The 19954-nt window shown below is 52.4% G+C and overlaps 1 protein-coding gene across 5 annotated transcripts in view; it reads right to left on the minus strand.

Moving 5' to 3' along the window:
- ABR (ABR activator of RhoGEF and GTPase) overlaps positions 1 to 19954 on the minus strand; it is a 173404-nt gene that overhangs the window by 125014 nt on the left and 28436 nt on the right. Inside the window, exon 1 of one of the 5 annotated variants that reach the window (XM_019739466.2) lies at positions 13023 to 13254. The exons of 2 other annotated variants lie outside the window; for them this stretch is intronic. Coding sequence is in view for 1 of the 3 variants with exons in the window: in XM_019739464.2 (XP_019595023.1) it covers positions 8045 to 8105 (61 nt within the window). In the remaining 2 variants the exon portion in view is untranslated. Of the gene's footprint in view, positions 1 to 8044; positions 8740 to 9702; positions 9886 to 13022; positions 13255 to 19954 lie in introns of those variants that run through there. 2 more of the 5 variants (XM_074320135.1, XM_019739464.2) reach the window with 2 other exon arrangements.

Here is a 19954-nt window from a genome sequence, read left to right on the forward strand (position 1 = left end):
ACATTATATTTGGTGGGAGGAAGGGTCGGGAGCAGCTAAGGCCGTAGGGGCAGCTGAAATTCCACATGTGCCCCCCTACAAACATATGAGTGAGTGGGGGGGGGTTCGTGGGTCCCTACACCTAACCAAGCAAGGGTTCCTAAGAATGCCTACAGACTCAGTGAAGGAAGTAGGCCGCCAGTGAAATTTTGAGCAGCAAAGAGCAAGGAAGAGAACAGAGTTGTGGAGCAGCCCCTCCCACTATCCCACTTTCACCTTCCTGCTTTGGTTGTCAGCTCAGGGCAGCTTTCATCCCCTTTACCACATCCAAAAAATTCACCACACACAAAGGCTTTGTGCAACAAGCCCTCCAACCTTCTTCCAGCCGGTCTGGCTCCAGCTCAAGAGAGGTCTGCTCAGGTGTAAAGCCCCCCAGCACAGGCGTCCCCAGGGGACTGACCTCAACAGGGGACTCTGGGTTGGGGGGGGTGTCTTAGTGGGCGTGGGGAGTGGGGCTGAGGGTCAGCTGGGACCTACCCCATCATTAACATGCTGCATGCGGCTGAGTTCAAATGCAGAAGCTGGGTCTGCAGCCCAGCTGGCTCCGAGCCCCAGCAAAGGACCTCGGTGTGCAGTGGCCTGATTTAGGGCCCAGGGCTCTCTTTATTTTCCTTTGGAAGCTGTGGAGGTGAATTTAAAAAGGCCTGAGAGCAGGGCCAGCACATGTGGGCTCTGCCAAGTCCTCTCTGCCTGCAGTGCCCACTTCCTTGCCCCTAGCCCTGCTCTGCTCTGGAAACTGGGCACTAGCTGTACCCCATCCCTACCCCCAACCCCCCAATGTCTCTCTCTCTGTCTCTCTCTCTCTCTGCCTCTCTGTCACACACACACACACACACACACACACACACACACACACACACACACAATCAGTGCTTCTTGCCAACAATCTCAGGGACAAGGTAACACTGAGATATGGATTCCAAGCGCCCATGGGAAGACCTTCTTAGGATCACCCCTTAGGAAGAGGCAGCCCAATTAGTGAGCAGTTACAGGACTGAGAGCTGCCCACATGCCATGGGGGGAGCCAAGACAGTCTTCACAGCTGTCATGCTAGCTAGAGAGATGAACAGATCAGTCCACCTCGGGGAAAGGCCCGCTGCCAAGGGGCCTGCACTGGCGCTGCAAGGGAGAAAGGGCAGTTTAGAGTCAGGCCAAACCTGAGCTCAGTTCCTGGCTTGTATTCTAGCTCTAGGACCTTGAATTAATTACTTCACTTCCCTGAGCCCCAGTTTCCTCCCTATAAAATAGAGATAATAATTCCTGCCTCATAGGAGAAGGGCTGTTGAAGATTGGTGATACCACATGGGAAACGTCTGGAACACTGTTGACACATAGTAGGAAGTCAGTCGATATTGACTATAATGGTGATTGTTGTTGGAAGCTGAATGGGCTTATATAGACAGTCGGAGTGATCTGAGATTTTATCCAGCTCAAACTGGGAGACCTTGTGCAATAAGTTAACCTCTCAGAGCCTCAGTTTCCTCATCTGTAAAACGGGGATAACAGGTACCTTGTTGGGTTGTTCGGATAATGTAAGGAAAGTACCTAGCACAGCATGTGGCACATAGTAGGGCTGGTGAAATGTTACCTTTTCTTTCATCCTTCCTATACCAAATGGGAAAAATCTAATTTCCATGAACCCAGAAGGATGGATGAGCTTTCTTTTCATTGGGCCCCACGGTGGTGAGAGACCCAAGGATGAGGTTTCTATGTCCCTTCACAGAATCCAGACACATTTCTGAAAAAGGGCCCCATTATACAACTCCAGGGGGCACCGCCACATAGCACACACTGCCACCCTGACCCCAAAACTCTCAGAAAGGGGGTTTTCTCCTAAAACTGCATCTTCAAAGGGGAAACTCACTTACAAAGATGGTCCATTGGCTGTTTAGGCCGAGGGTAACGTGCCGCTGAACAGGGCGACCACAAGCGAGGAAATCAATTGCGGCTGTGGGGAGTAGCTACCCTCCAGCTCGGAAAATAACTGGGCTTAATTACACAACGTCTTTGGACTTCTCTGTAATCTCGAGCCATTAAACCCTTGCTGCTGGCCAGGAGGCAAAGCCCAGGAGGACGGGGTGAGCCCAGCATACTAATAGGATCAACCCTTCACTCCCATGAAGGTAATTACGGCCACATCTTTCCCCAGCAGCCCTGAGTAAACCCACAGATCCCTAGTCAATACAGGGCTTCTCGAGGCAGCACCAGTTCCACCGAAACCCCAGAGGCCAGTGGCCACGTCAACCAGCGTGACGAGGACTCTGAGCTCCATGAGGACTGGGTGGCGGAGACCTCCCAGCCACCCCAGCCCTTCTGGAGACCTTGGTCACCTTGGGCAAAATGCCTGACCACATCTGCCATGTCTCCCTGTGGTCTAGAGGGACGTGAAGGTATCACAGGTGAGGGTCAAAAGAGGGGACTAGCACCTGACCAATTAGGTCGCCACAGGGCCCACCCCACCTGACCCCACCTTCTGAAGCCCACGCTGTCAGTTTCGATTTGGCCAGTCAACCCACATTCATCTTTTGTTCCGACGTGTGATGGGAAAGCAAGGGCAGGAAGAGAAGACAGGAATAAAGCATATGGGCAGCAAACTGAGGGAGAGGCCCAAATCAGGTCTGAGTCTGGGGACAGAGAATGGGCTGTCCCATCTGCAGTGGGTCATGGTGCCACTCGGCCCCACTTCAAAGGGCTCTTTGCCGGTGCTTTGAGAAGAGGGTTGGACTGAGCAGCCATCCCCAACCCCCATTCGGGGATGCATCCTATAGTCTGCCTGTTGCCCTGATTTCTTTCTTAGCCCCCATTTACGGGGTCCGGACATGTTCTCCCCAAGCTTCAGGGACAAGCAGAATGCTCCCCCTGCCAGTCTGGTGCATCCACGGCTCCCACTGACTCTATTTTGCCCAAAGAAACACATGCTAAGGTCACAAGTCAACATCAGCCTCTCCCAAGCCACCCTGGAGACAGGTAAGCCTGCAGGCCTTTCCTACCGGCCTCAGTGGAAAGTGCCGTGGCCCTGTAGGGACAATGTGATGGGTACTCCAATCCCCCCCTCAGCCTACCATACCAGGGGCCCAACAGAGGCAAATGGCGTGGAGATGACGTCGAGTTGTTCTGAAGCCGCCTACTTCCTGGTTTGCCCTCAGAGGGCTCAAGCTGAGTCCAAAGCTACAGCACAAACACTGGCAGTGCAGTCTTCCAATCACAGACTCACAAGCCCTAGCAACGCGTGGGACTCCCTTGGGGGGTCTCCGACTCCACCACAAGCTACTTCAATTACCAGATCCACACAGCTGGAAACTTGTGAATGGGCCAGCCGATGGGTTTCTGGGATTTCTAGTGGAGTAAGAAATGAAAGCAGCCAAGGACCCAGAAGCTTTCTTTTCCCTCCCAGACTCACTCACACAACCAAAAAGTACTGAGGGCTTATTATGCACCGGGCTAGGTACCTAAGAACTTGGACCAATACTCTGATCCTCACACCCCCTTCCTTCTCCCTTCCCAACTCCTCCGCAAGCCTTTCACGGATCCCTTTCCCCGCTGGGGACCGTGATGAGCTGGACAGCCAAGCCGTTCAACAGCACCCCTCATCTTCAAAGCACTTTATATAAACATTGACTCATCGACATGGTACCCACGGGAGACATCACAGCCTCACTTTACAGAGGAGTGTCCACAAGGCGTGTGCACCCGCATAGCCCAGGAAACAGACCATGCCTCAGAGAACAGCCCAAGTCTTCCATCCATCCCACCCACCAGCGTGACACAGAATGGGGTTTTCTCACTATTCCCCCATCTTCTACCCACCTCACAGGATTTTCTAGCTAATTCTTCACGAGCGTTCCTGTCACTTCTTCCTCTTTCCAAAGGACAGCAGCCATCACAACAACAAATTACATTTCTCTGAATGGATGATTTCATTCTTCTGCCAGCCCCACCTCTGAGACTCCAGCAGCCATGACAATTATGGGCTGGTGTTATGCCTGGGGCTACTGAGGAAAAGGAAACATCCATCTGTAGGTGTTCACCAACACATCAGGGGTGGTCTAGGTGAGAGAGTGGCTCTGATCAAACCTACATAGTCTGCCAGGCCAGTGGCTAACGCAGGAATAAGGTGGGAAACTGAGGCAGGTTCATGCTCCTCTGGGAATGGATTGGTGTCCCCACAGCCCCAGATGCTTTCCTGGCCCTTGGACAAGGCGCTGAGTCTATAGTGGGCATGGAAATATCACGAGAGACTGAACTAGCCCTTGGAAATGTTGTTTGGGGTAAGAGAAGTGATCTCCAAAAGGCCAGTTCTAATAACAGCTGATCACGCTCTGCCTTCTGGGAGGTCCAAGTAACTGCAGGCTTTTGCTTGGCTCCATAGCGTAGGTATGTTTGAGGCCAGAGCTGAATGGCTTGGGACAAAAAGAGGCTGAAATGGGCAAAGGAAAAGATCTTACATCTAGCCCTCTGCTCTCTATTAAATAAATCCTGAACACATGGCTACAGGCTTTCCATTTGAAGATGTGCCAAATTATCATTAGCCTACCTGGGCCCATTCACATCTCAATTTGGATCTGTTTGGAGGGCAGTCTCCACTTCGAGGGACACAGGAAGCTTCAGAGCACACCCCACCCCCCCGCCGCCCCGCCACTTTGAGGTCATTCCACAGAATTTAATTTAGTCAACCCAATCCCATGGCATAGACAAAAACCAAGAGAAAGTGATACATGTTTAGTGGAAAGGGTGATGAAAGATACAGAGAAGATCCCCAATAAAAAATTTTAAAAAAAAGATACAGAGAAGATAAAACGAAGAACACAGCCCTACAGAGAGAATCACACCAGCTCCAGGGAAAGAATCTAGACAAAGCACTAAGGGGTGAAGCTGACAGTATTCAATTAGTGTAGGAACATGAGTGATACAGAGACAGGGAGTGGCTGGAAGCCTCACTGGCCACTCCAGCTTCTCAGGGGCAAAGACTCAGCTCCAGTCAGTCCCACTTCACTCTGGCAGCTGGGAGTCCACCCATCTCCTTGAGTCAGACAAATCGCCATCACCGCAGCCCTTCGGGACTTGTACCACAGGGGAGAGAGGGGGGCTACTGCCTACCCCTATCAAATGACCATCACCCTGTAATGGCAGTAGACACACTCCTCTGGCACAGATGCTGAAGCCAGAAAAAATGCGCTGACAACTCTGAAATTAGGAAGCGTGTGAAGAAGGGCTGGTTGGCAGTGGGGCCTTTAGGAGCAGAGACTCACTGGCTTCAGTGAGCTCAGACAGAGCCTCAACCAGCCCTCCCTTGGCTCCAGGACCAGGTCCCAGTTCCTAGGTACAAGAGACACAGGGACAGGCCAGTTACTGAGGCCACGTACCCCGCTGGACCATTTCAGGGAGAACTCTGTGACAGAGGACCAAAGAGACAAATGCTCCCCACTTCATGACATTTTAAGGCCTTGAATAAGCTCAGACATAGCCAGGTGAAATTCACAATCTTCCTAAGGTATGATCTGAATTCCAGCTTTGTCACTTATCAGTTATGGGACCTTGGGTAATGATGTGAACTTACTGAGTTTCTCTCCCTGTAAAATGGAGGTAAGACTACCCATCTTGCCAAGTGGTGAGGTTTGGAGAGAAAGGATGGAACGTGGTGCCTGGCACATAGCAGGTCCTCAGGAGACGCTATTGTCACGGTTAGATGCTATTATCATGAGCTTAGGAGGAGACTTATCGCTGGGCCACTCACAGCCCTAAGAAGTACCCTGGCCACCCTGTGCCCTGGGTACCTCGCCTTTACAATTCCTGATGGATTTGGCTCTGCTGGTGACTTTGCACCCCAGGACTGACAGCCTTGTAAGCAAACAGTTTCCCAGGAGACAAAGGAACTTCCTCTGGGGGCCACAAAACCCTGCTGCCAGGCAAATGACAGGCTGGGTATTTGTTTTAATTTAGGCTCCTGTCAAGAGGAAACTTCATGGCTAACAGCCCAAACATGACTGCACAGCACCTCCCCAGGAAGCCGCATTCTCCAGCTCTCAAATAAGTTGTTTTGAAGAAGGACGCGGGGACTCCTCACATTGCTGCCAAGTCAGTGCCCCTCCCCCCCCCCAATCAGGCTGCCCTAGGAGCCCAGAGGCCAGGGTAGAAGCAGCAGCAGAATAGACAGCTCAGATACCAGCCTGCCTGAGTCAGGGCTGGTTCACAGACACCCCCAAAAAGGCCCTTCATCTAATTCACTTTCCTGGTCCTGCCTTCCTTTGGTCAGAAAATTTCAAGGCAACCTCAGGCAATTTTGCTTCTCTGTTGAGGGGCGCGGGGAGAAGGCGGAGATAGGAAAACTTAGAAATAATCAGGTCAGAGACAGTTCTTCAGGGCAATGAAGAGAAAGCCAGAGCCAGGATTCTATGCTTTGGGAAATAGGGAAGCCAATACTGGGTTTCACAAAGAGCCAGAGATATTCAGGAGCACAAGCAGCATGTGAATACGAGGCATTGTTATGACTGTTATTTGCAAGAGCACAGCTAAGAGGTCACTAATCCTTCCTGAGGGCCCGGAGCTGATCTGCAGCCGACTCTGAACAGATGTGTGCCCCCATTCATGCAGGCACACGTGCACACACTCGCCACACAGCCGTGGGCCCTGACCTTCACCCAATGGTGCCGGCCTCCGCAAGGGAAGGCGCAGATGGAGTGGCTGGGCTGGGCGCAGGACCCGTGCCCAGGGGATCCTGCTTTGCCCCTTTGATGTTGAAAAACCAAAGTAGAATGAACCGTCACAAGGAGAGCTCCTAGGGGGGGAAAGGGAGGAAAAAAGGATGGAGGGGGAGGAGAAGGGAGAAGAGGGAAGAGAAGGCGTGTGGAATGACGGGGATCCAAGGGGACGCAGAGGTCAGAGGCTGGATGCTGAGCACTGAGAAGCCTCCAGAGCTCAAGGCACCATCCTCGTCCACTCCCTCCCCCCACCCTCCGTATGACAGGTACCAGTTTGGCCCTTAAAAATGTCCTTGTCTCATGGCATCCAATGTCCAGAACCAGATCCTGGCTCCACTTGCCTCCCCCAACCGCTGTCCCCCGCCTTAGGTTTCTGGGCTAGGCGAGTAGCGAGAGAGAGTGGGAGGGTCCTACTGAAGTGACGGGGGAGGGAGAAATCCACTTCCTATCTTCTCCAGGGGCCAGCCAACAGGATCCTCTTCCTACATCCCTGAGAGCCTTGGAGACTGTATCTCAACGCAGGGGTGGGAAGTGCGTGCAGTACTTTAGCCACGTAAGGAAGGTGGAGGGGGCTGGGGGTGGGGGCGCTCACCCCCAGAATGTATGAGTGATCAGTTACACATCCCCAGCGCAGCGCAAGAGCAATCACATGATCGCAGCAGATTTGGGAGCAAGGGGGTGGAGAAGCCGAGAAGGTCTGTTTTTTTCTTTTTTTGGGGGGGGGGTGAGGATGGGGGCGGGAAAGGCTGCAGAGCCGGGGGTTTTCAGCTCCTTCATCCAAATGGCCCCCACGGAGATCTGCACACACAGTCTCCCTTCCCAACCACCCCCACCCCAAAACACACACCCGTCTCAGGATGTCCCTGAGGTGGCAAACTCCAGCCCCAAGGGCTTTGCCAAAATGGCCTTTCTGCTTCAGCCTGGACAGAAGCAGCAGCCAGGGAGCGGAGGCAGAACCTACAAGGGCTACCTCCTCTTCCTGAGGGCTGGGAAGTGCTCAGTTACACAACAGGTGGGAGAGGGGTGACACAGCTCTCCTGGCTCAGTCGATTCCCTACGCCCCCACCCACCCACCTGAAGTCCGCTCTGGAGACCCTATCTGCTGCCGATCGCGGGCTCCCCACGCCGCTTTCCCGCCTGCCAGCCCGCTGGGTACCTTGCTGACCGTGCCCGCAGCCCGCAGCCCCCAGCCCGCGCCGGGCTCCGCAGACAAGCCTGGCACCTCGGGCCCCAGGGCCGTCGGGGCGCCGCGCGGGACTCGGGGCCCGTTCCCACCCGGCCTTCCCGGCCCGCGCGTGCACACGTACTGCTGTAGAGGGTGTCGATCCAGGAGAGGCGCGGCAGGCCCCGGTGGCTCAGAGGCTCCATGCCCGCGGCTCCGCACGGCGGCGGCGGCGGCTCCGTCAGATCGGAAACCCGAGCCTCATCGCACAACAAAGGAGGGAGGGCGCCGGTGGCGGGCGGGAGGGCCGGCCGGGAGCCGTGAGGGGCAGCCAGCCCCGGAGGCCGAAGTTGCCCAGCGCGGGGTGGAGGCTGGGGTCGGCAGGGAAACAGGTAGCAGGGAGGAGTGAGCCGGAGCTGCCCGGAGGGCAGAGGCGGGCGGGTGCGAGTAGCTCAGCGCCCCCGGGAGCCCTTTCGGCCACTGCGTCCGCAGCGAGCCCCGCTGCGGATCCCGGAGATTCGGCCTCGAAGCCCGCGCTCCAACTAGCAACTTCCCCGGGGCTGCGCGGAGCCGAGGGGCGGGGGACGCGGGCAGCGACCAATGGGCGTGAGGCTCCCGCGCCCCCTCCCCCTCCGCAGCACGCCTCCAGACCCCGTGGGGGTGTGGGAAGCAGCCCGGGTCCCCACCGACGCCCGACGCCCGGGCGAGAAGGGCTCCAACCCGGGATGGAGGAGGGTCTTGTCGGGCTCTCCCGGCTGCGGCGCAGGCTCAGGCTTCTCCTCCCCTCCTGGGCCCAGCCGAATTCTGGCAACCCGCAGACTAGGTGCCGCAGGGAGACCTATGGGCCCGCAGGGGTGACATCACCTGACACCCCAGGATCTCTAAGCGCAGTTTCAGGGGCCGGTGCGGCTGCCAGGCCCCTCCCTAGGCAAGCCTGGGGGGCGGTGCTGAAGGGGTTAAGGTCCTGCCCGTCCGCAGCCCTGGCTGCCCTGGCGCTCTTTCCTTCCAAACCTTAACAGCGCGTCATCTATTTAAACACCCTTAATATAAAAGCCAAGCGGTTCCTGCACTACATGCCAGGGGTGGGCTGCTGGAGAAAGGCGGGAGGCTGGGGGTCAGTGTGGGGCTGTGGAGGGCAAACTGGGGTACAGAGAGGCTCCAGGGTCTCTGCCAGGTCCCCTCCAGGAGCCTTTTCTGGGGAACCCTAGCACAGCCCGGGAGGCACACCATGTAGGCATAATCACATACCAGTTGAGGGAAGTTTGGGGTCAAGATGCCTCTGAGAACAGAACCTTTAGAAACAAAATCCCTTCTAAGACCACTCCCCAGGAGCAGTGGTCCCCTAGGTGCTGGTTCCATGCGCCCCAAGGCAACTTGGGCCTCCTTGGGCCAAAGGACTCAGGAGAAGGGACTGGAGGGCAGCAGGTCAGCCTAGGGAGCTCCAGGGCATGGGGGGCATGGGTGTGGAAGCCCCTCTCCTGAGCCCAAGGGAAGGGAGTCAGTGGGCCCACCAACGGCATGGCCCACTGGGCCATTTATGCTGGTTTCACCTCAGATAGTGAGCAGACCCTCCCCCTGCCCCACCCCCAAGCACTTCATGGGACCCAGCTCTACAGACAGGCCTGCAAGGTGAAATCTCCTCCTGGCCTTTGTGGGGGGCCAGCATCCACAGAGTATGTGTGGGGGGTGGGGTGGGGGGGTCTCCTCATCTTTCCAAACTGTAGGTCTAGTTCTTCTTAAGGGGAGAAGCAGAGCTTCACCCCCGATGCTGAAGGGAAGCGTGCACCCAGCCCCAACACTCACTTGCGTAGAGGCTGCCCAGAGCTGCCCGAGAGGAGATGGTGACCACCAGCTGACACAGGTAGGGGGAGCCCCTGGGAGTAGCAGGGAAAGATACTCTGGAGTGTGGATAGCCTCCTCAGGTAGCTGCAGTAGAACCCTGAGGAAACATTGGGCCGTGCCTGCATCCACTCGGCTCTCCTCTACCCAGCCCTCCTGGCTCAGACTCTGGCTCGACTCTTGTGGCCCCTCCCTGCTCAGTTGTCACCCTCCCACCATCTGTGTCTTGCATACAAGACTGGGAGGACCAAGCAGGCACCTGGAGCCTGGCAGAGAGGGTGGCGTACATCTCCAATGAGATGCTCCAGAAATAGAGGCAGAATGGAAGAGGGAGCAAATGGGCTCTCCACGGAACCAGAGGGAGGACGGTGAGCAGGGAGGAGCAGAGTGGAGCCCAGGGCTCTCTTCTGCCCACATGGAACTCTCCAAAGGCATAGAACCCAGAAGAAAAATGTCAACAGGGGCACAGCCCAGGCAAGCAGCAGCACTGCCCCCTCCCCAACCACCACCACCACCACCATCACCACCAAGGCAGTCTGGGTCCTCTCTGCATGCTGTGGGGATTTTCCTGAAGGCTACATCCGGGCACTGGCTGTAAGCAGGCCATGGATGTATGTTTCTGCGTGAGTCACATACATTTGCATACATTTTACATTTTTATCTACAAAATCTTGAACAAGCTATTTTCAGCATTTTTCAAGCTAAAAATGTTACAGTTGCTCTCCTTAGCATCACCATAGTTTGCTTTTTTCTACCTTTTGTCCAATCCTGTCCTGGGCCTCCCACCCCAGGACACAATACAGGGTAGAAGGAAAGAGGAATCTTAGAGGCAGTAAGGAGGATCACTCCTAATAATTAACAGAGAATGCCTACAGCGCACCTGGCTTAGACCTTAGTGTTTTGTTTACAAGATTATTTCAGTGTGAACCTCACTGTTATCCCATTTTCCAGATGAGAAAACTGAGGCACAGAGCAGCTAAGTAACCTGCCCAGCCAGTAAGTGAAGGGCTGGGACTTGAACCCTGGCCATCCACTCATGCTCTTAAATGCCATGCATGCTGCCTCCACTGGCAGCTTACTGGTAGAAGCAGGGTGGCAAAGGTCTCTGGAAATCTTTGCTGATCATGGGTTAGAGACCACCTTCTAGGAAACCCTTCCAGCCCCTTTCTGTCTCTACACACCTGCCTCACACATATGTGTCCAGGGAAAGGGCAGTTACTTCAAAGTTTCCTTGAGGCCTTTCCTGGACAGCTTCCAGAAGATATTCGCACCACACAGCCCAATTCTAACCTTGGCTGCAGAGACACGGATGTGGGCCTTTGTGCACCAGGGTCATCTGAGACTGGAGCAGAAGCCTCCAGATTCCTGGCACTGAGGGTGGGGAGGAGGTTGGGGGAGACACGGTATCACACCTTACGAAGGAAGGCGTCCAAGAGTCACTCTCATCTGCATTTTGCCAAAGGTGAAGTGCTCTTTCAGCAACCCCAATCTGTCCGGATGGCAGTGGGGCATTTCTGTGGACAGGCCACCCTGATTCAGCGAAGTGCAGACCTGTCTCTGCACCACAAGGCACTGATTCGGTACCCATTACACTGTGTCCTCCAAGCCCGCACTAACCATTTGCTGTCCAGTCCTTGGGGCGAGCGCCCTCCGTCTTCCCTGGCCCTCCCTCTGGCCTGTACCCTCAGGCTGCCCTCAGCGCCCCACCTCCCATCGTGACCAGCCTGCTCCTGCCTCATCACCAGACTTCAGGGAGATTTAAGAGTCGATTGCCTTGCCAAGGGTACTGATGACAAGGGGCTGAGTGGGAGAACGATATGTCCCATTCTGAAGGTCTGTGGCCTCGTCCTTCATTCCCAAGGGGATGCTACTCACTGTCTCTCCAACAACCAATTCTTGCTTCTACCAGCCACTTGGCCAGGATGGAAAAAGCCCAACAGATTGGTATTCAATAATACATGTTGAATAAATAAAGTTAATGACAGTTAACATTTATTGAATGCTTCTTAAGTGCCAGGCACAGCTCTATGTGCTTCCCATAGATTATCTCACTCAATCCTCCTAATAAGCCAGTGAGATAGGTAACCATCCTCCCCATTCCACAGAAGCATAAAGACTAAACCATTGGCTAGCAGTGGTGACCTTGGAAATGAACCGAGACTCTGAATCCAGAGTCTGCACATGTAATCTCTGTGTTGGGCTACAATGAGTGAACAAATGAACAAACACAATGAAGTTAAATTCTAGGAGGAAGAAATCGGAGCTACAGGAGGAGCGCAAGGCAGTGTAATTCCAGAACCCCTTGGGCCACCAATGATTAAGCAAAAGAGAACCGGTTCCCGAAGAAAACCACGTCGACTACAACAGGGCAGATGACCCTGGATACAAGCTCCGTGCAATCCCACGCCAGCCTCCTGAGCTCTAGGCCCTGCCAAACCCGACTGCTTCTGTGACTTGGGCATAGTCTCAAGCCCTTCCAGCCTCAGTTTTCACATCTGTGGGTAAATACCCAGATGGATCAGGTAGGTGACTTCCAGGCTTTCCACTAGCCCCAGTGGACTATACACTTTGCTTCCTAGCAGACCCTGGGGTGGCCTGTCTCCCACTCCTTGCTTCATGTCCTTTACCTTGGTACAGTAAAGTGGTACTTACTGTTCTCAGTTCACCTTCACCCCTTGTGCCTAAGAAAGAAGAAAATTCCCCAGGCTTCCACTGAATCACCTCTAAGGGAGAAACCTTGGCCTAACAGTTCTATCCTTGGCTCTCTTCCTACCTGCCTCTTCCTAGCCTCCTCATTTTCCCAGCAGACAGTGAGATCTGCAGGCAGCACAGATTAACTCACAGCCCTCCCAAGTTATTCATTTCTTTACCAAAGTTTTGTGTCAGCTTGAGTCATGGGAAAGCTCTGCAGCTCTGGCAAGATGGAAACCCAAGAACTGCATTCACCCCCTTGCCGCCTCCCTCAGCACCGCGGCCAGGAGAAAGCACAGTGACACCCACGTCCCTGTAGCGGTGACGCTCCCCACACATACCCAGAGCGTGTTGAAGCCCTGCTCCCATGGCCAGTGGCCACCATCTGTCCAGCTTTCTGGGCAGAGTAGCTGCCTTAGATTAGCTAAGCAAACGGCAGTTTCAGGAGGGTCTCATGCCAAGCCCCCGCTAACGTGGCCCCCATCCAACATGGCTCAGATGGCACCACCCAAGGGTCGACATGAGAGGTTCCCTAGAGAGATGGTCAGAGGGCTCAGCAGTAGGGTCTGGAGTGCCCTTCCTGATTTACTTACCACAGCGTCCGCATCAGCACTCGGAAAGAGGCCAGCAGAAGAGACGGAAGGATTCTCTAAGTCCCCAAACCCAGAAACAAAGTTCAATGGCTCCAACCTTATCAGCTCCAATCAAACAAAGCAGGGGCATATCCAGCTGGGGCCAGAACTCAGAGGCTGGCCCTCTGAATTTCTGTGGTCACCGTTCCCCTGAAGCTGGCTGTGCTCCTCGCTCTTTCAGCCAGAGTTCTGCAGATGCATCCCAGCCCTGCGCTGCTCTGTCAGGAGTTCTGACGCCACCCACCAGGCTGGCCCTGGCCCTGTCAGGCCCAGGAGTGGCCACAGGGGCAGGCTGTCAAGGAGACTGGCTTCAAGAAGTGGCAGCTTAACATTCACGAAGGCTGGGACAAAGGAGCATCAGAGCCTAGCCAGTGGGACTCGTTATCAGTGGAGTCTCGCTTTGGGGTTACCGTTCAAGTTCGCGCGTGTGTGGCCCTGTCTCTTTAAGGACCCGGCCTCTTTAAGTCAAGTTCCCTCTGCAGTCACTCCTGCGACCAGAGCTCCTGCGGCAGACAGTGGGCGCTCTTGAGCGCCATCTGGTGACTCAACAGAGCAGCACCTCAGCCACCAGAGGCTGTCCAGCCATGAGGCCTGGAAAGGCCTGCACTCAAATCTCAGCTTCGCCCACAGATTCTGCACAGGGCTGCAGGTTACCCTTGTGAGCAACAAGGGTAGAGGTCAGGAGGAACTCCATTTTGGGTCAGGACACAGCAGAAGCCCCCAAGAGGGGCCTAAGAATAATCATCCAAATCTCCCCTAAGATATTCTCAAATATCTTAGGGGATATTTGAGATACCTGGATTTCCCTAGTCTCCCTGCTTGCCAGCTGCAAGACCTAAAGCATAGCTGTACATACTCGGTCCCCAAAAACACTGGAACAGTGATTCTCAGTTAGGGGAGGGGTAGTTGGTATTGCCCTAACAGAAAGTATTTGCACTATGTAGGAGCATTTTAAAGACAGAGAAGTTAAAATGTCTTGCAATATGCAGAACTGTCCCAAAGAACATCTGTCTCCAAATGCCAACAGAGCTGAGAACACTACTTGATTAGGGGGAACTGAGTATAGTTTCTTGGCAAGCTCAGACCCCCCGTTCTTCTTTTCCCTTTGGTGTCCTCCCTAAATTTTACCTCTGGCCCAGGCCACCTCCATAAGGGATGCCAGTGGCTCTGGCTACCCCTCCCCAGAAGCTGTCCACATACCTGCACCCAGCCTGCGTTGTATCATCATGACCCCTGGAAGGAAGAAGCAGACGGGCTGATGGGCTAGCTCAGGTCATCAGGAAGCAGTGGATAGTCTCTGAGAAGAAATCACAAACCAGCCCTCCCCTTCCTGCAAGGGAATTCCCTTGCCTTCCTTCCTACATGGATGACTCAGCCTCGCCCTGCTCTCTGTCCCCCTACAGCCCCAAGACCTGCGTCGTTTACATAAGGCACTTTGTAAGATTCTGGTTATGAAACTTTGTGACTCCTAGTTTCCCCTTTCCCAAACTTGTTGCACCCTGCCCTGGGCGAGTCAACTCAGTCTCGTGAACATAGTCTGGTGCCAGTGGCTGACGTGAGAAACCAACTCATGTGACACGTATTCTAATGAAGGAAAAGTAGAAAAGAATGGAACTGGCTGTGGTGGTCAGTGAAAGCTGCACAGTGGTCACCTCTGAGCTGGACTGTTGGTTTCAACAGCCCCAGGCTCACAAGGCTGGCATCACAGCTAGAACGGTCAATCAAAGGAGTAAGTTTCCCAGCAGCCCACAGAAACTAGCGAGCACTTTCTAAAACACATCTGGCAGGTCACTCCTTTCTAAGACCCATCGATGGCTTCCCACGGCTGTCAGAACAAAGACTCATATCCTCTTGGTGGCACACAGGCCCTGTGGCCTAGCCCCTGCATCTCCTTTCAGTTTCATCTGGCACATTCTCCTCCTTGTTCTCTTTTGCTTTTTCAGGACTTTTGCACAGGTTGATATCTCTGGCTAAAATGCTCTACCCCTGACTCTGCCTGGATATCTCCTACTCTTCTCCTGGTCTAAATGTAAATATTACTTCTGCAAGAAGCTTTCCCGACCCACCAGACCAGGGAGACTTGCACTTCAGGTTACTTAGCGCTCTTGTGAATCACTCAGTGCTGGTTTGCCTGTTTCTTCTGTTAGACTGAGCTATCCAAGAGGGTAGGAACCACATCTCTCATTCACCACTGTAAGCCGAGCACCTTGAAAACGTGGTTTCAATGAATAAATGAGTGAGTGAATGAATGAATGAATAAATGACCAAATATGGTCCTGATCACAAAGGGTCTGGAATGAGGAAGGACAGGTACCTTAGCTAGCCTAGCTTTACCAACTGGAAAAGAACCTCCTGGGCTGGTTTCGATGTCATGTCAAGAATGGCCATACTCAGGGCGGATGGGTGGCTCAGGTGGTTAGAGTGCGAGCTCTGGGCAACGGGGCCGCTGGTTCGATTCCCACATGGGCCAGCGAGCTGCGCTCTCTGCAACTAGAGTGGAGTCAATGAGCTGCCGCTCAGCTGCCCGGGTGGCCAGATGGCTCAGTTGGTGGGAGAATGGGCTTTCAACCATAAGGTTGCGAGTTCAACTCCTGTAAGGGAGGGTGGGCTCCTCCCCCTGCAACTAAGATTGAACATGGAACCTTGAGCTGAGCTGCCACTGAGCTCCCGGATGGCTCAATTGGTTGGAGCGCGTCCTTTCAACCACAAGGTTGCTGAGTTGACTCCTCGACTCCCGCAAGAGATGGTGGGCTGTGCCCCCTGCAACTAAGATTGAAAGGACAGCAACTCAACTTAGAAAAGTCCCAGAAGTACACACTGTTCCCCAATAAAGTCCTGTTCCCCTTCCCTAATAATAATAATAATAATAATATAAAAAAAAGAATGGCCATACTCTCCAGAAAGACTCAGAAAAAAACAACAGGATCATAGGATCAGATTTGGGGCAGGAGAATGGCTGCTCCAATTAATTCTCCAACTGCTCACACAAAATCCCAGCTAAAACTCCCAATGCACAGGGCTCCCGTGCTGAGCGGCCAGCATTTGGTGTGTGCTCTTTTTCACCCAATCAGACTCTGACATGGAAGTGGAATAGGAACTCAGAAATGGTTCAGCCCACTCAGGAAACTTTGGTCTCAATTCTCGGAGTTCTTCTTCCTAGGCCTGTCCCAAATTTGCAATTAAATTTGATTTTTAAAGGAAGGAGGCAACTGGTGCTCTTCCCTGGGAAAAAGCAGTGTTTGAGTGGGTGCCTGCCCTGGGTCTCCTCTTCCTGTTTGGCTGGGAAGCTGAAAAAATAGATGCTGGGTGTCAGCAGGGATCCTGCCACCCCTGTCTGTAGGCTGAAGTTGTCACTCACTGATGCCCTTCCTAACAGATAGCTGGAAAAATCTTGCTTTCAGCTTAGTGAGAGAAAAACGATAATGGAAACTGCTCTAGGGATTCTATCCTCCCAAGGACCGAACTGGAGATGCTCTGCAGATTGGCTGACAGATGGACAGACAGACAGGCCTCGGGCACACTGAGCCATGGGGACCACTGGGCAGGCCTGAGAGCTCTGGAGGGCACTGCCCCAGACTCAGCTGGTCTGCTGGGCACCTGCAAAAAGGGAAGAAGGTTCGTTTTCCCTTCACTGAAACAAAGAGACAAATTGAACACCCAATTTTTAGTCAAGGTCAGATTTGTTGGCCTTGGGTCTGTGATGGTCCAAAAAATCATCCTAGGCCACTGGAATCAGTAACCCAGATAGTTAGTCCTCTAAGCTACCTGCCAGCTTCTCACCTGCTGCCTAGTAAGAATGTTCTGGCATAGTTAATATTCTCAGGCTTCTTGTCTTTCCTGACATGAAGAGACTTGGCAGGAAGAGGCAGTGGTTGTCAGTGAAGGGCAGAGAAATAATAAAGGTGATAGCAACAAACACTTATTTTGTGTTTTCTGTGCCAGCGCTGAGCTAAGGACTCTGTATGTATTAAATCATCGAATTATCACAGTAACCCTCGACTGCTTCAGAATCTATGTCTTAGCCCCTCTACACTCCACTACCTCTCTCCAACAGAAGGGAAATAGCACTAAACTGAGCACACCCTGAATCTAGAGCCTGGCTCTGCAACTAACTTGCTGTGTGACCTGGAGGAACTTCCTTTCCCCCTCTGGGCCTTGGTTTCCTCACCTTGACATGCAGGAATGAAGGTCATCTATGATTCCTGAAAGAGAGATAATGAGGATATACAAGGTGTGATCAAACAACACAGTCAATGTTTAAATAAAACAAAATCTATTACAGTAAAAGACACACTGCCATTAATCCCCCGCAAAATACTCCCCCTCACTTTGAGCACACTTATTCCATCATTCTTGCCACTTTTGGAAGCAGTTCTGGGAGTCTTCTTTTGTGAGTGTCTTTAGTTGTGCTGTCATGGCTGCCTCAACATCCTGAAAATGTTTTCCTTTCATGGTCATTTTGACTTTGAGGATGAGCCAGAAGTCGCATGGTGCCAGATCCGCTGAATAAGGTGGATGAGGACACACCATAATGTTTTTATTTAACAGAAACTGCCACATACCAGAAGCAATGTGTGACACGGAGCGTTGTCATGATGGAGTATGCTTTACGGCACACTTTAAAACACACCTTCCCTCAACCGTAGCTCACACCTGACCACACCAAACAAGTTGAAACTTGTCATGCAATGTTACTAAGGTTTAATGTGCCAACTCCCATATTGAAGATCCCTGCCTTTCCGTTGGATGGCACTCGGTAGCAGCATTCACTGTATTTTGTGATCACAATGGAAAGGCTCTGTGTCACACATTGCTTCTGGTACATGGCAATTTCTGTCAAATAAAAACACTACGGTATGTCCTCATCCACCTTATTCACTGGATTTGACAATGTGCGACTTCTGGCTCTTCCCCAAAGCCAAAATGACCATGAAAGGTAAACGTTTTGAATCAATTCAGGACATCGAGGCAGCCATGACAGCCCAACTGAAGACACTCACAAAAGAGTACTCCCAGAACTGCTTCAGAAAGTGGCAAGAACAATGGAATAAGTGTGTTTGAAGCGGGGGGGGGGAGTGTTTTGAGGGGGATTAATGGCAATGTATCTTTCACTGTAATAAAATTTTTTAAATTAATTCACCATATATATTTTTAATCATACCTCGTAGTTATAAGGGAAGGGGAAAAACCTTTCCTCTTTCCCACTCCTCAGGTCCCCAATATTTCAGGAAGTGCGGTGGGCTTTGAGGGCTAGAGAAGTTATTCCTTAGTTCGTGGAATATTCCCTGAGCCCTATATATGACAGGGTTCCTTTGCCTAAGATGCTTATGACAATGGATTTGAGACACGCACAGAAGTCACCAAGAGGCAAGTCAGTGCCTGGTGGGTCCAGACAGTGGCCTGGACAGTGTATTATAGAGGGAGGGGGGGTGGTCACCACTTTGAACTGAGTTGATGACCAAATGCTTCTTAGACGAAGTGCCATTTGAACTGGCATTAAATATTACATTGGTAAAAATGGTAGGGTGGGGAGGCAGGGCATTCTGGGGGCAAAAGCAATTGCACAGAGGCAAAAATGGGGGTGAAGAGAGGAACGAGAATGGATGACAGGAGAAGATTCTTTGGGGAAGTGGGCGAGACGATAGACTATTGCTAATATAATGCGTGGCCTCAGCATGAATTCAGGGACACAACAGAATCTGCAGCCTTTCTCAGGCCTGTCTTTATAAAAAAGCCTTTTGGGACACACACATACCCCTCAACGCTCACAGAAAGTTTTAGGACCCACCTCTCCCCACTGTGAGTCTGTGGGCCAAGGCATCTAGTTACCGAAAGCTCTTCAGTCAACGTGTACCTGGCTTCACCGATATATTTTTATATGTTCTGGGCACTGTGTTAAGTATATTACTTTCCCTCTAACTTTTTGCTTTCCAGCTTTGTTGAACAATTGACCGATAACATCGTGTAAGTCTAAGGTATACAATGTGATGATTTGATAGAAGCATATATTGTGAAATGATTACCACAATAAGATTAGTTAATACATCCAACGCATCCATTACCTCACAGTTACCTTTTTTGGGGGTGGCGGGTGGGGGTTGTGGTGAGAACGTTTAAGATCTACTCTCTGAGAAAATTTCAAGTACACCATATGGTATTGTTAACTATAGTCACCATGCTGTACGTTAGATCCCCAGAACTCATTCATCTGATAACTTAAAGTGTGTACCCTTTGACCAACATGTCCCCATTCCCCCTATCACGACCCCAGCCCCTGGTAACCATCAATCTACTCTGTTTTTATGTCACTCTCATTTTTAATACATGACCCCTCTGTGTGGAGGATATGATCATGTTCCCCACTTTGTAGAAGAGGCTCAAGGTCCCCCCTCTAGTAAGTGATAGAGACAAGTTCACTCAGATCTGACTGGGCCTAGAGCCCAAGCTCCCCAACCACTGATGTGGACTGAATGTTTGTGTCCCCCTGAAATTCATAGATTGAAGCCCTAATCCTCAGTGTGATGGCATTTGGAAGTGAGGCCTTTGGGAGGTGATTAGGCTTAGATCAGGTCATGAGGGTGGGGCCCCGATTATGGGATTAGTGCCCTTATAAGAAGAGGAAGAGAGGAGACAGCTCTCTCTCTCTCTCTCTCTCTCTCTCTCTCTCTCTCTCTCTCTCTCTCTCTCTTTCTCCTCTCTCTCACAGCAAGAAGGTGGCACACTACAAGCCAGGAGGAGAGCCCTCACCAAGAACCCACCCATGCTGGCACCCTGATCTTGGACTTCCCAGCCTTCAGAACTGTGAGAAATAAATGTCTATCGTTTAAGCCACCCAGTCTATGGTATTTTGTTACAGCAGCCTGAGCTAAGACAGCCACTGAACAACCATAACC

The sequence above is a fragment of the Rhinolophus sinicus genome, linkage group LG15 (genome assembly GCF_036562045.2).
Source record: "Rhinolophus sinicus isolate RSC01 linkage group LG15, ASM3656204v1, whole genome shotgun sequence".
Lineage (NCBI taxonomy): Eukaryota > Metazoa > Chordata > Mammalia > Chiroptera > Rhinolophidae > Rhinolophus > Rhinolophus sinicus.